The following is a 15,691-nucleotide window of genomic DNA, read 5'->3' on the forward strand; positions in this document are numbered from 1 at the left end:
CATTGTGAATTATAAAATTGATTGTTTAGATCTTGGATACAGATGCAAGCAATTAAGAGGGGTTTAGCAATGCTTCTTACTCTGGGACATGAAACCCTTCTCCCAGGATAGACCTGAACTGTGATTGGAGTCGATTGTTTTATTTGTGATAATGCAATGAAACATGCCAAATTGTGTAGCAATCATTTTTGGCTGGGCTGTCATTCAAAGAAATTATGAACACATGCAAAAACTAAATCTGTATCAGTAGTTAGATACAGTAGATCTCATGAAAGTGCATATCTATACCTCGAATGTTATTTCTCGTGCCATTTATACGGCAAAAATAGTTTTTGTGTGCATATGATACGCAGTTTTCGCGTGCATATGATACACACTTTATGGCGTGTAATACGCACGCACTCCCCACCCCTAATCTAACCCAAGGGTTTTCAGTGTGTAGCATATGCACGCAAAAAAAAAAAAAAAGATTTTGGTGTATAAATGGCACGAGAAATAACATTTGTGGTATAGATACGCACTTTTATTGAGATCGTGTTAGATGGATGGATGGATGGATGAAGGGATGGATGGATGGAGGGATAGATGGAGGGAGGGATGGAAGGATGGATGGATGGAAGGATGGATGGATGGATGGATGGATGGATAGCACACCTAATGACTCCCACAAGCCTATATTTACAGTTGTAAAATAAATTATTCAACCCCCATTGCAAATCAGGTCTATTGGCAAAATGTACAGACTTTCAGCTATTTGCAATGAACGAATCAAACGAAAGTACTTGAAAGAGCTCAACACAACAAATGTTTCAAGTGGTTTCCCCAAATTCAACTTTTAATGCAACTTTTAATGCTCTGGGGCTTTACCGAGCACCACCAAGCTTTACTATAGACAGAGTGTTCTTTTCAGTACATAATCCATTCTTCTTCCTCCAAACATACCGCTAATCCATAGGGCCAAAAAGTTCCAGTTTTGTTTCATCGCTCAACAAAACAGAATCATAACATTTCTGTGGCTTATTTATATGATTTTGAGCACTTTTCTTGTGCTTTGGGGTCAGTATTGGTGTACATCGTGGAGTTCTGGCATGGACACCGCATGCGTTTAGTACGTGCCTTACTGAGCAAGCTGGAACCTCAGTGCCGGTCGCCACCAAGTCTTGCTGCAGGTCTTTTGCAGTCACTCAAGGCCTTCTCAGAGATCTGCTTGCAGCCGTTGATAGCTTCCTTTTTCTGACTCGTCCAGGTAGTGGAACCACTGGAAAACTATGCTTCTAACGCAGGGGTCTCCAACTTTTTTTCATTTGAGAGCTAGTTTTTGAAAATGAAAGTGGCCGAGAGCTACTCATGTAATACAATACTTAAATATCTTAATTAATGTCTCATAACTCTCATATTAACAACTATACAAACTTTTTTAGACCTAAAATAGCCTTTGTAGGCCTATATACGTCACCCCTAAATGTCAGAGAAAAACACTTTGCATATTATATTGTAAAAACACATAATTATAGTTGATTGTAGTTTATTATAACTAGAGATGAAATGGCATGAAAATTTCATTTCATGATTATAGTGACCAAAATGATCATGTTTATCAGAGAGAGTAATAATACTACACAATTCACCAAGTTTTAGAAAACCAGCAAATAACAAATAAAATTAGCATCAATGTGCACTTTTTGTTTACATAAATATTAAAATAATAATATTAAAAATGATGGCCTGATTTTGAAGGAGTGTCTTGCAACATGTTATCTACTAACATGTACAAGTTCAAATAACGTTTTGACAAAAAGGTTTTATAAAAAGATAAAAACCTCACATATTTCAGCCTTTAAATCATTTTTATAAAAATAATGAGTCAAAAAATATAAATGACTGACATTTACAATGCACATTAGCTTATCTTTTATTATTAATAGTAAAATTCGGTCCGATTTTCCCGTGGCTTCTGTCGTTGCTATGCAACCATGCACTGCGCTCTCCACAACGACAAAGAAGTTTTAGTAGCTAATGGATTTCCACCACCGAAAAACGCTTGCTGTAGCTCTGCTACAAGATTTATTTACGGAGAAGAGAAAAGCACCCGTAGTGTTTGGGTGCACCCCCATCATGTTGACTGAGCTTTCAATGCTTTTACGGAAAGGGTGAAGCTGATTGGTTGGTTCTTGTCACATGACATGCGGTGCGCTTGCATTCTGAAAAGTTGAGATATTTTTCATCTCGCTGCGCCTGGGCCTTAATTATGAGCGCACTTACCGCGCGGCGCCTACATTTGAAATAAGGAACTCGAGCGCGCAAAAGACGTGATATGTGAACGGCCTCTTGGCGAGCTACCTCCACTACTGGTAGCTCGCGAGCGACGTGTTGGAGACCCCTGTTCTAACGCTATCTCTATGAACATTTAGTACCTTTGCTATCTTTCTTTTTTGATCCTGCTCCTTGTTTGAAGGGCGATGATATCTTCTCGGACTTTTTTTTTTTTTTTACCATATTTCTAACATGCAGTCAAACGTGACACTCAACAAACCTAGCCAGTTCAGATATATCACGTGTTCTAGCTCAAGCACACCTGGTGCCACTAATGAAGCCCTTGATCAGTTGCATCACGTGTGCTTTAGACAACGCCTGTTTTGTAGATCTGTGCTATTGTGAGAGATTCTCTTCAGGGGCTTGAATAATTATAAGACTGTAGAAGTTAAATTTGGGAAACCACTTGAAACATTTGTTGTGTTGAGCTATTTCAATTACTTTTGTTTCATTTGTTCATTGCAAACAGCTAAAAGTGTGTAACATTTGCCAATAAACCTGATTTGCTATGGGGGTTTAATCATTTCGATTACAACTGTACATTGAAACGTATTAATTTACTTTTAAAAAAGTAGTAAAAATGCTTGAGTAAAAGCAAGTACACTTAGAGAACTGTTTATGTGTAGTAGCTTTGCCTGTAGAAATCCCATCACTCTTTTACAATACTCAGGATAAATTATCTGTACTCGTTCTCAAGTCCCCACTGCGTTTGAGACCTGTTTCTCTTCACTTCACTCAGCGCCGTAGATCTCCACTGGGAAATTCTCTTTCTTCTTTCCCCCTCTTTTCCTCTGCTTTGTCAACCATGCAGAACTGGAGATGCTCTTCACATACACATTACATACAGAAAGTTAACACAAACCTGTAGACGCTGAACACATTTGCAATAATTTATAAAATTTTTGGCAGGGTAAGGAAAATCAGCTCAAGGTGATTCATTACATTACAAACTTTTATTTGAAGCAAAAATGTATATATATATATATAAAACAATATATTTTTGGTTTATTGCAAAATATGCATATAAATTCAAATAGGTAAGTATTTTGAGAGGCCGACTCCATTACGTTATTTGCGGTGCTTCATGGGAGTGGGCGGAGCTAAAGAGCTCTTTTGGCAAGGTTTGCTTTTTTCAGCTTTCTGATTGGTGGATTTTTTGTGCAGTATCATAGGTAATGTAGTTTTTCACCAGGATTTCTGCTGTTAAACATGATTACTTTTAATCTAAACTAAAATAATAATGCAGGCTGGCAGCTTCAACAGAAGCAAATACCATCGATTAACAACAACTAATGTTGTCTTTATAAGTTACCGTTAAATAAATAAATAAAATACTTCTAGAACCTGACTGTTGCACTCTATTATAATGGGTTCATGTGAAGTTTGGTTTAAGTTAACTTAAAATTAAAATGTTATATTATTTAAAGCCTATTAGATGGTTAAAAATGATGACTTTCAATTATACTGTAATGTTGAATTGCTATAATTAATGGCTAAAATTGAGGGGGGAAATGTATTTAATAAAAATATCAATTCAAAGTTCTTATTAAAAAGATGCCATTAAACATTTAAAATAGATCGTCTTTATGTTGTTAATTTGGAGATTATTAAAAACATTTCATGTTAGGTGCGAATAATAGCTGTTAATTACAGAAAATGTGTGCTTAATTAGTTATTTTTTTTAAATTGATTGACAGCACTAGTATATAAATATGCATATTGCAATATACATTTCTTATTATCAATGTTAAACATTACATTTACATTTATTCATTTAGCAGACGCTTTTATCCAAAGCGACTTACAAATGAGAAACAATAGAAAACAATTCAACTAGCAGTAGGACAACAGTATGTAAGTGCTATGACCCTTCACAGTACAACGCATTTTTATATATATATATATATATATATATATATATATATATATATATATATATATATATATTTTTTTTTTATATATATATATTTTCTTTTAGAAAGATCACATTTATTTGAAATATACATTTTGTGTAACATTATATATTTCTCCACTGATTCATTTAATGCATCTTTGCTGAATAAAAGTTTTGAACAGTTGTGTGTATACTGTATATATTTAACTTTCACATCAACTATTACATTTTTAAAACATGCATATTTATTTGGCTTTTTGATGTGTTTTTTGTTGTTGTTGAGAAGCTGACGATAGTTTTCCACTAAGCTTTGTAAGCTAAACTAATAAACAGTTTGCCCACAAAGTTCATTACTGTAGACCGTTTACAGTTGCTAAGCAACTTGCTGCATTAATTTAGGACTCATTTGATGTGTGCGGTCACAGGTGTGTGTGAATATCGGCTTCAAATGTGACTCATCCCATCAGATCTTATAGCCGGAACTATCTGTGTTCTACATTTCCGTTTATTTGTCAGATAAAGTGGTGTAGATTAGATATAGATTGCTGTAACTAATCTGAACTGGACAGAACTATCTAGTTTTAACAGGTTTGTCTTTCCTGAAGCAAGGAAACGGTTATCTGTGAGGGAATGGAAATGAGGTGACCACGACACAGTCCGATTGTCACTGATATTTGCTGTATGAAATGAAGTTCGGCTCAGGGGAATCTTAATGGAAATGCCGGAAAACGAAGTTCAATCTTTTTTCAATCAGGAAGGAAAATGCGCTTTATGGTTGGATGATGATATTTACATGCAATCAGAGGCCCACAGGATGCATGCATCATATCTCTCGGAAAACGTCAGAAGCAATTTAGCTCAGCAATACAATTGTATATTTAGCATGTCAGTGTGGTTTACCGTAATCTTTCAATCCTGTCTCTCCGGGAGAATCTGAACTGTCTAAGATCTCTCTGAACTGTGTACTGATGTTCACAACTATCTTACTTTAAGCTGTTCCAGCCAAACATGTGTCATGATGTTTACGTGCTTTACAGATTAAGAAAAGGGCATTCAAAAAAAAAAAAAAAAAATGTTTACACTCTTAAAAATAAAGGTTCTTTATTGGCATTGATAGTTCCATGAAGAGCCTTTATCATTCATATAATCTTTCCATCGCACAAAACGTGGAAAAAGTTTTTTAGTGGAAAAAGGTTCTTTAGATTTTTAGAAATGTTATTCACACTAAGAAAAAAAATATGGTTAAAAACGGTTGACTGAAGGGTTCTTTGGGGAACTATAAAGGGTGTATTTCATTGTTTATTTCCAAACACACTCTAAACATGCTGAATGCAGTTTGAGTAGAAACCCAATAAGAATTGAACTGAGAAGGGCTTTTACATTCCAGTTCAGCTCCTGGTTTTTGAAACAGGATGCAGAATTAAAATCAAAATTTGAATGTGAAGAAGTGTACTTAAAATGAATTGAAATGGCTATGTGGTATTGACAAAGTCTTGTTTTACTGTTTATAGGTCATAGATACCATTCTAAAGTTTCTCGGTAGTTTCTGGTGAGCACGCGGTAGTTTCCCGTGAGCACGTGGTAGTTTCCGGTGAGCACGCGGTAGTTTCCGGTGAGCACGCGGTAGTTTCCGGTGAGCACGCGGTAGTTTCTGGTGAGCACGCGGTAGTTTCCGGTGAGCACGCGGTAGTTTCTCGTGAGCACGCGGTAGTTTCCGGTGAGCACGCGGTAGTTTCCGGTGAGCACGCGGTAGTTTCTCGTGAGCACGCGGTAGTTTCTGGTGAGCACGCGGTAGTTTTTCCGGTGAGCACGCGGTAGTTTCCGGTGAGCACGCGGTAGTTTCCGGTGAGCACGCGGTAGTTTCCGGTGAGCACGCGGTAGTTTCCGGTGAGCACGCGGTAGTTTCTCGTGAGCACGCGATAGTTTCTGGTGAGCACGCGGTAGTTTCTGGTGAGCACGCGATAGTTTCTCGTGAGCACGCGATAGTTTCTGGTGAGCACGCGATAGTTTCTGGTGAGCACGCGATAGTTTCTCGTGAGCACGCGATAGTTTCTGGTGAGCACGCGATAGTTTCTCGTGAGCACGCGATAGTTTCTCGTGAGCACGCGATAGTTTCTGGTGAGCACGCGATCGTTTCTGGTGAGCACGCGATAGTTTCTCGTGAGCACGCGATAGTTTCTCGTGAGCACGCGATAGTTTCTGGTGAGCACGCGATAGTTTCTCGTGAGCACGCGATCGTTTCTGGTGAGCACGCGATCGTTTCTGGTGAGCACGCGATAGTTTCTGGTGAGCACGCGATAGTTTCTGGTGAGCACGCGATAGTTTCTGGTGAGCACGCGATAGTTTCTCGTGAGCACGCGATAGTTTCTGGTGAGCACGCGATAGTTTCTGGTGAGCACGCGATAGTTTCTGGTGAGCACGCGATAGTTTCTGGTGAGCACGCGATAGTTTCTCGTGAGCACGCGATAGTTTCTCGTGAGCAATCGATAGTTTCTCGTAAACGCGGTAGTTTCTCGTGAGCACGCGGTAGTTTCTCGTGAGCACGCGGTAGTCTCTCGTGAGCACGCGATAGTTTCTCGTGAGCACGCGGTAGTTTCTCGTGAGCAATCGATAGTTTCTCGTAAACGCGGTAGTTTCTCGTGAGCACGCGGTAGTTTCTCGTGAGCACGCGGTAGTTTCTCGTGAGCACGCGGTAGTTTCTCGTGAGCAATCGATAGTTTCTCGTAAACGCGGTAGTTTCTCGTGAGCACGCGGTAGTCTCTCGTGAGCACGCGATAGTTTCTCGTGAGCACGCGGTAGTTTCTCGTGAGCAATCGATAGTTTCTCGTAAACGCGGTAGTTTCTCGTGAGCAATCGATAGTTTCTCGTAAACGCGGTAGTCTCTCGTGAGCACGCGGTAGTTTCTCGTGAGCACGCGGTAGTTTCTCGTGAGCACGCGGTAGTTTCTCGTGAGCAATCGATAGTTTCTCGTAAACGCGGTAGTCTCTCGTGAGCACGCGGTAGTCTCTCGTGAGCACGCGATAGTTTCTCGTGAGCACGCGGTAGTCTCTCGTGAGCAATCGATAGTTTCTCGTAAACGCGGTAGTTTCTCGTGAGCAATCGATAGTTTCTCGTAAACGCGGTAGTTTCTCGTGAGCAATCGATAGTTTCTCGTGAGCAATCGATAGTTTCTCGTGAGCAATCGATAGTTTCTCGTGAGCACGCGGTAGTTTCTCGTGAGCAAGCGGTAGTTTCTCGTGAGCAATCGATAGTTTCTCGTGAGCAATCGATAGTTTCTCGTGAGCAATCGATAGTTTCTCGTGAGCAATCGATAGTTTCTCGTGAGCAATCGATAGTTTCTCGTGAGCACGCGGTAGTTTCTCGTGAGCTCCGTATATATCTGAGTGAAACTTTAGGGCGGGACTTGATTTTGTTCATGTGGAATTCATTGGATGATTGAATGGTTGTGGTTTGCTATTGGTGGATCTCATGTGAGTGACAGGTTGCCCCGCCCTCGTCATCAGAGAAGAGAAGAGGGAGGGGGAAGTTATTTTGCTAAAAGATTATGAGGCACATTTAAAAGAAAACATCTGCACCGATTAAACATTTATAATAAATACTGCAATATTCCATAAAAAAAATTCCATTTTACTTGCTGACCCCACATTTTTTTAACAGTGTTTTGGATGAAACTCATAATTTCCCAGAATGCATTCCTTTCTCTTCCAATTACAATTTAGCTTCCACTGTGGTGTGGCCAATTCACTTCAGATTCACACTCATGATTTAAAAGGAAACCCTGGAACAATCCATTGGTATCACTTCATAATAACAATCAATTTAAATAAACAACTTTATTACATTATTAATCTAATCTAATTTAATGCTGAACTGATCATTAGATTAAAGAATTTGTCTAAAGAACCCAGATTGCATTGTAATTGACATGTGGGTGATTAGCGACGGGGTTTTGGCCTGAAATCCCATCCACAAAAGAGTCCAAACTGAATTGGGCCCTAAGTTTTTTTGTAGGTTAGGACCAGCGTGACTATCCGGTCAGCCCTCTGAAGTGTGCAGTGGAGAGCAGGAGTAGTGAATGGATAAAGTTCAGAATGGGAGGAAAGAACACAGTGGGCTTTGTTGCGGTAGAGCGAGAGGAAAACCTTGGACCATGCCTGCGGAGGAGAAGAGAGTCCCGCTCCCTCGCTCGCCTCGGTACCGGCTGAGGAGAAGCAGATGTGGGAGCCTGTGGCCAGTCGATCAGAAGCGAGGGAGGGGGGAAGAGGATGTGGTGAAGGCATTGCTGAGGCTGCGAAACCACACACACGCACACAATCGTGTTGGAGATCTGTTGTTCCCTCCTTTTTTGGATGTTTCTTTTATTTAAATGGCCGTTTGACTCTCATCTTCATGATGGCACATTTCCTGTGCGAAAGTTTTCCCTACGACTGACTGGAATTTCTTATCTTACTGTAAAATGTCTTATCGCCAATACCCGTCTCCATTGTTATTAGGGGTGGGCAATATGACCAAAATCATGATGTGAATAATTTATTTTATGATAACGTAAGTTTTTATGAGAACATTTAATTGAAATTTCATAAATCTCATTACCAATTTTAAAACCACATTAAAAAAAAAAACGAATACTTGCCTAACTAACAAGTAAAAAAAAAAAAAAAAAAAGGGAATCGATTTAAAAAATGTACTAATTAATTGCAATTAATCGCATTTCCCCCAAGCTTGTAATCATCAATATTTAAACGTAGAATCACCAAATTAAATTAAACAGAAAAAAAGGAACAGAAAACAGCCTTATATTAAAATAATATTAAACATCAATATATTATTCTTCATTCAGTTTTATGCAACATACTCAGATTTTTTTTTTTTTTTTTTACTAATTATCAAAATATATATAGTATATATAGTCCTACAAAGCTATTATTACCAGAGCATGTGATCAGAGTAGGTCATTTTTGTTGCCCAGCATGGCTATACCAGCTCAGTAGGCTATTGCAGACAGAAGTCTACTACTGAGAAATTTTACGTTATTTGAGCGGACTTGGCTTTTCCAGTGCGTGATCGGTACATGATTGGAGCATTTGGGCCGTGAACAACAGAGCAGAACGGAACATTGAGCAGAGAGCGCAGCACACCGACACACACACACACACACACACACACACACACACACGAACGGAGAGCGCGGCGCTCAAGACCCGAGTGAAGTTACTAAACAAGCTGCGCGAGAATGAAACCTGATCGCCGAACGGGGCGGGGCAGCATATTTCAGCCTTTTTTCTCTTTCGGATAAAAACTGAAAATGACATTTTCGGCCAATCATTTTCGCCGGCCGAAAATTCGGTGCACCCAGCTTCTATGGTATTTGAATTCAGCTTTGCTAATTGTACACAGCATGTTTGTTTTGTCAAACGCGCCATCAGGCAACTTTTTAAATGCAACCCTTCTAAAACTCCTTGTCCTTCTCCATGATGACAGGGTGACTTGGTTCGGCACACTCACAATTGCAGCCGCAGCAGGAAGTCATTAAAACGAGGAAAAAAAATTATGATTATAAATTAAACATCTCAAATTAATCGCAAAGATTAACGTGTTAATTCCCCCAGCCCTAAAATAAATAAATAAATGAAAACCTCAAACTCACTGAAATAAATAAACAGCCAGTGATAAAATAGGAACAAAGAAAATAATTACAACCAATAGGAAAAGATAATACAATAGAACAAAGACACAAAATAAATAAACATACCATAAAAACTTTAAGCACTAGAAATAAAAAAAACTACGATAGAGCAAATCGGTTTATTGGGCTGCTGTCACTTTAAGAGTGAATGTACTGATCTAATATACTGATACACAAGCACTTTCTTTCCCAACCATTTACGTTCACTTAAAACATAAACCACTGTGTTTATGAGCACTCACAAAGACTGCCAATTTGACATATAAGTGTGTGTACTTGACTGTTCAAGCGCAGTATACAGGTAAATACTTTTTCATAGTCTCCTCCTCCTGAGAAACAATAATCTTATTTAATTTCAACCATTCTTAACCAAATAATCTGAGTCATCCACATTCATTTTATAACTTTCATTTGTATTGTTTTTGCCTATTATTGTTTCTCCAAAATAACTTGTTTTTTAATTATTATTATATTAATATTTTTCTGAGACTGTGAAATACAGAAAAATACAGTGGCATTTGATAACCAAGCCTTTTAAAAACAATAAATGGCAGCCCAAAAATATATTTGGAGTATTAAAATAATACATTTTGGAATAAAAAATAAAAAAACGAGTTCCCCAAAAAGCACAAGCACACTTTTCAAACAAAGGCTAAACAGAAAGACGTTAATTGACGTAAGTTGTAGAGCAATAGATATACTGTTGAAAATGAAGAAAGAAATATTTGGACATTTGGGGGTTCCTCTGCTTGGACGTGTGTGTGAGCTTGAGGAGATCTCTTCATACAGTACATCCACTAAAACACTAGTTGATTAAAAGTCATTGCAAACGTGACTCAGAAAAGTGAAGTTAGTTAATGCTGCATTTGTTTGCAGATGCCAGTTTTATATCTTGTTATCCATTAATAAAGTTTTAAGTGCATCTTCAGCATTCAACTATTTATTAGGCTCACTATATGACACTCCAGAAAGGACACTTTTAAACATCAGGCTGTCTCATGCTCATCTTTGTCACATCAGGAGCACACTGAAATCAAAGAGAACATGTGGGAATGGTTGTGTACTGTATAGCCTGACTAGAGACAGAATCGTACTAGAAAGAAAGTGATTTCGCGCCTCGCTCGGGCTTCTGTTGCCGTCTGTCATCTGTTGCATGTCTTCCTCCAGTCCGTTTGAAGAACGAGACTTTCCAAAGTGCCATTAATAACAAGCGACAGGCCTTGCCTCTGGTCGACACGCACCGTCTCTGTTTTGAGAACCGCATGTCTTTAGTGTGAGGCCCTTGAAAACATGTGAAAAAGCTCTGGATGTTGGAGGTTAAGCAATCAAGACACATTTATGGGACGCGTTTGGCTTCGGCACTCGCGGGGAATGTGACCTGCAGCTGCGTAGGAGACGCAACGGGGAGCAAACGTGTGAAGTGTGTAGGTGTACGTCCCTTATTGCATAAAACAATGTATGAATGTTAATGTCTCTTTCCTTTTTTCATGGAACGAGCATCGGTTAAACTGTCGTAGAATCACGGGGGAGGAAAAACAATTAGTCCCAGGGAAATCAACTGTAGTTGCACGAAGAAAAGAGATGCCAGAAAAGGGAAGGATATGCTAATACCGCCTAATGATGGCAATATCTGAAGCTTCTGAGGAAGTGACTCACCCAGATGACCTACTCATCCATTTTGACATCATCTTTCTGTAAATGCCACATTTGGATATGTAGGCTGTGTTTATATTCCACAATGATTGTAAGTCAGAAGCCTTATGGACTTTCCTGCAAGTTTGACTTATAGGAGAAAAAGCTTTTAGCCATTTCCTCAAAGGCTCCTCCTACACTTCACTTAGTCGTCTTTGTTTAAAATTCATTGTAAATGTTTTGCATTCTGACTATCATGCTGTTTAACGGGGGGAATTGGACTAGAATGATCCACAACAAAGTAACACCAAATTCCAGCTATATGCCAGATCGTGGCGTAGGGGGCGGTTTCACAAAGATAGACTTTGTACTATGGCTTAGATATAGTAGATAGTCAGACTTCAGATAGACATCTAAATCAGACCGTTTCACAAAGCACTTAAGACTTTGACTATCTTAAGTAGGACTACACTGCAATGCATTCTGGGTAAACTAAGACACTTTTCAAAACAAAAAACATGGCGGATCGAGTAAGCGCATCCAGCCGCTCAGTGCAGTTTATCCCAGAAGAAAATATGTGTTTGTTGGAGGAGTAGAACAGTTACAAGGACATTTTACTTGGGAAATTTAGCGGAGAATGTAGTAACAAGAATAAATGTTTGGAAAAAGATTGCTATGACAGTTACCAGCGTTAATCCGACCGTTGAGCGTTAAAGACGTACAGAAAAGATACAAAAACGAAACCGACGATGAATTCCTCATTATTATATATTTCCAGTAGGTTACTGCGGTCCCTAAAAACCCTTTCCCTTCTCAGCGCTCTCCACGTCGTCTGCAAACCACAAATTATGAGCCATTAAGTCAGTCTTTATTTTTGTGAAACAGTCTAACTTGCATTAGACTAGTCTATGAGCAAATTTTAGACTTGTCTAACACTATAGACCGGTCTAAAATAGCTTTGTGAAACCGGAGTTTTCAAACTTAAAATTTAAAAATGTAAAAATAAAAATAAATTATCAAAATGTATTTTTTAGGGTTATCATCCCCATTTTTATTGGTATGCCGAGTTAAAGAAACAAAAATCAAATCTTCATACAGTCTCATGGACTACATATACATGTACAGGATCATGTGACAGAAGACTGGAGTAATTCAGCTTTGATCACAGGAAAACATTACATTTTAAAATATATTCACATGGAAAAGTTTTAAATATTTCACAATGTGACTGTTTTTACTGTACTCTAATAAATAAATGCAGCATTTGTGAGCTCTTTGAAAAAAGTTACACAATCTTCAAACCCCCGAACTTTTGAACAGTGGTGTCGATTTATTGTTGCATTCTTGGAGATCATTATATTTGGAGGTTTTTGGTATCAGAAAGTAACCTTTTTTACTTGCTTTACTGTTCCCACACACACAGGCCCTGCTGTGCGCTTCAGTAGTTTTGAGTCCCGCCGCCCGGATCCTCCCCCTGTGATTGGCCAGCACACGGTCCAGGTTCTCCGAGACACCCTGGGGTACAGCGATGATGTCATCGCCCGACTGCTAGCCTCGCGGGCCGTCGCTCAGAACAAGGTGCAGTGAGAGACGTCGCGTTGAACGGGAGAAGTCCTCAGGCTGGGATAAACATTTCTGAACAATCCTGCCAGGATCGGCCGGGCAGGAAAAGAAAAACACTGCCTTCCTTCTCGGCTCAGTGGGAATAATGGCTGTGATTAAACTGATGAATGTCCATCAGAGAGGAAACCGCAAATGTAGAAATAATGACATAACGACGCGTTCAGTTCACACTAAAGATTGTGCGTCGCCAAATGATTTCCTTCTTTAAATGATCGATAACGTGTAGATATCCGTTCTGCGCGTTCAGGGTAATGGCACCTACTGTACTACTCTCGAAAACCCATGCCATATTTAACCCAACAATGAAAGGGGATACATATTGTGTACAATTATTGCATACATGCATTTGTTTAAAATTAAAGACCATTATGATTTTTTTTTTCATTGCACATCCGATTCTCTGCAGTAGTAAGAAATACAAATAAAAAAACGAAATAAGTCTAATATTATAAAGGGTTACACTTTATTTTAAGGTGTCATTGTTACAATGTAATTATATATTTAATTACCGAGTAATAATAATTAACTACATGTACTTACTATAGGGTTAGGGTAGGAATATGATTTGGTTGAGGGTTAGTTGCATGTAATTATGCATAATTTACTGTTATTACTATGGTAAGCACATGTAACATATGTAACAAGGACACTGTAAATTAAAGTGTTATATAATAAACTTTACTGTACAATTTTAAGTATATATCATGGTAAGTTTTTGTACAGTACAGCACTGAATTTGTGAAAATGTGGTAAACTCCCATTAAAGGGCACCTATTATGGAATTTTGAAATTTACCTTTCATGTAGTGTGTAACATAGATCTAAGTGAACAAAAACATCCTGCAAAGTTTGAAATATGAAAGTGCACCGTATATAAAGTTATTGTCTTTCAAAAGTGAGAGTCGACTCTGAGTCATTTTTATGAATCGTTTGAAGACCGAAGCTTTTTCTCTGACTAGATGACGTCAACTTGTCAAGTTATTTGAATACGATACGCCCACTTATTGCGCTCCAAGGCCAGCAGGGAAAATATCATGGCGACGAGACGCTGTGTTCTGAAGTTCTCAAAAGCAAACTTTTTTCATCTGCCCAAGGAGGAGCATTTGAAGACTAAGTGGCTACAATTCACTATACCACAGAAGTATAGTCCGAGCCTTTGTTCGCGTCATTTTGAAGACGATTGCTTTTTAAATGCAATATCAAACTTGGATTCGCGAGCCGCTGATATTGAAGGAAGGTTCAGTTCCAAGTGTATTTGCATCAGCTTCCTCCTCCGTATCACAACCTGTAAGTGTTATTATTAATTTTTGCTTTTATATTTTATGTAGCATGCTTAATAATTATTTAGTTTGTTGTGTAAGCACCGTTTAGCTTCTAGGTCTTCAATGACAATTGTATTGAGATATGTGAAGTGTTTGTCGTTGTTTTCGGAGTTGTCTAAAGAATAGAATAATACCTCGTAGTAACGTAACTGCATTTTTTTTTTGTAAAAACGTTATGTTTATGCATCGGGCTAACGCAAACAAAGACTGATTGTGCTTTTACAATATGAACTCTGGGCTATGCTCGCTAACATAACATTAAATTCTTTATCTTATTTTTCGTTTTTTACTACAAACTATAAAGCAGTGGACTATAATCATTATTATAATACAATTTAATTGATAAAAGCATCATTGCACTCCGTGTTAAAAATAAGTATTATCTCTGAAAACACTGCTGGGTCATCTGACCAATCAACGCAGATTAGCGTCGCGCAGAGGAGGGGTTTGAAAAACGAGTCGTTGAACGATTCATTTGGGAGTCGGTGAGCAAATCAGGTACAAATAAATGCATATTATACGAAAACAAAAGTGTTTTTTGTCATTGCATGCATGTAAAACTGTTGTTGGGGACTCCCACAACAACATTAGGAACATTTTAAATGTCATAATAGGTGCCCTTTAAACTTAAATTAGTTTTCATTATGAGGTGAAATAAGAAATATTTTTTTTGTGAGATTCACTCAAACCGTTACTGTAATAATTATTCAGCAATATTTTCATATACTCAACAACTTGCATTGTAAAAAAAATATGCTGTAATAAAACATTTAAAATCATTTCATTAAACGGCACCTTTTCCAATTTGATAAGGTGATTTTTCTTTTTACATTTAGATAGAAAGATGACAACAAGTAAACTAATTCTCATTGCTTTACAGCATCTTGAATCGTGGGCCATCTGGAAAGGTTTGTCTTTTGAATAATGCGAAATATAACAGTAAATTTCCCATGTTCAATAAAATCACAATGAGTCTTATCTGTCTCACTGAATCTGAAATGATCCAGAAGTGCCATTATCTCCATCGAGGATGTTATTGGCCGCCGTGAGCCGCCGCAGGTGTGAGTTCAAGGCACGAGGTCACTTCACAGTCCTATCAAGGCTTTTAGCTCTGGACTAATGCGTTGTGGGGTTGTTTAGCTGAGCAGAGGAATAAGCACCATTTCTGATGCCTAACTGCCAAATCTTTCATGTCCGATTTCCTGCGACTTGGGACACTGAC

General features: G+C 38.5%; 1 protein-coding gene across 3 annotated transcripts in view; it reads left to right on the forward strand.

Annotated features, from left to right (window-relative positions):
- The window catches only part of sugct (succinyl-CoA:glutarate-CoA transferase), a 155,070-nt gene extending 139,793 nt beyond the window's left edge, over positions 1-15,277 (forward strand). Inside the window, exons 14-16 of one of the 3 annotated variants that reach the window (XR_013796388.1) lie at positions 12,949-13,586; positions 13,662-13,897; positions 15,084-15,277. Coding sequence is in view for 2 of the 3 variants with exons in the window: in XM_079602433.1 (XP_079458559.1) it covers positions 12,949-13,112 (164 nt within the window). In the remaining variant the exon portion in view is untranslated. Of the gene's footprint in view, positions 1-12,948; positions 14,046-15,083 lie in introns of those variants that run through there. The other 2 variants (XM_079602433.1, XM_079602432.1) reach the window with 2 other exon arrangements.
- The last annotated feature ends 414 nt before the right edge of the window (positions 15,278-15,691 follow it).

Source organism: Phoxinus phoxinus (genome assembly GCF_949152265.1).
Source record: "Phoxinus phoxinus genome assembly, chromosome: 24".
Classification (NCBI taxonomy): domain Eukaryota; kingdom Metazoa; phylum Chordata; class Actinopteri; order Cypriniformes; family Leuciscidae; genus Phoxinus; species Phoxinus phoxinus.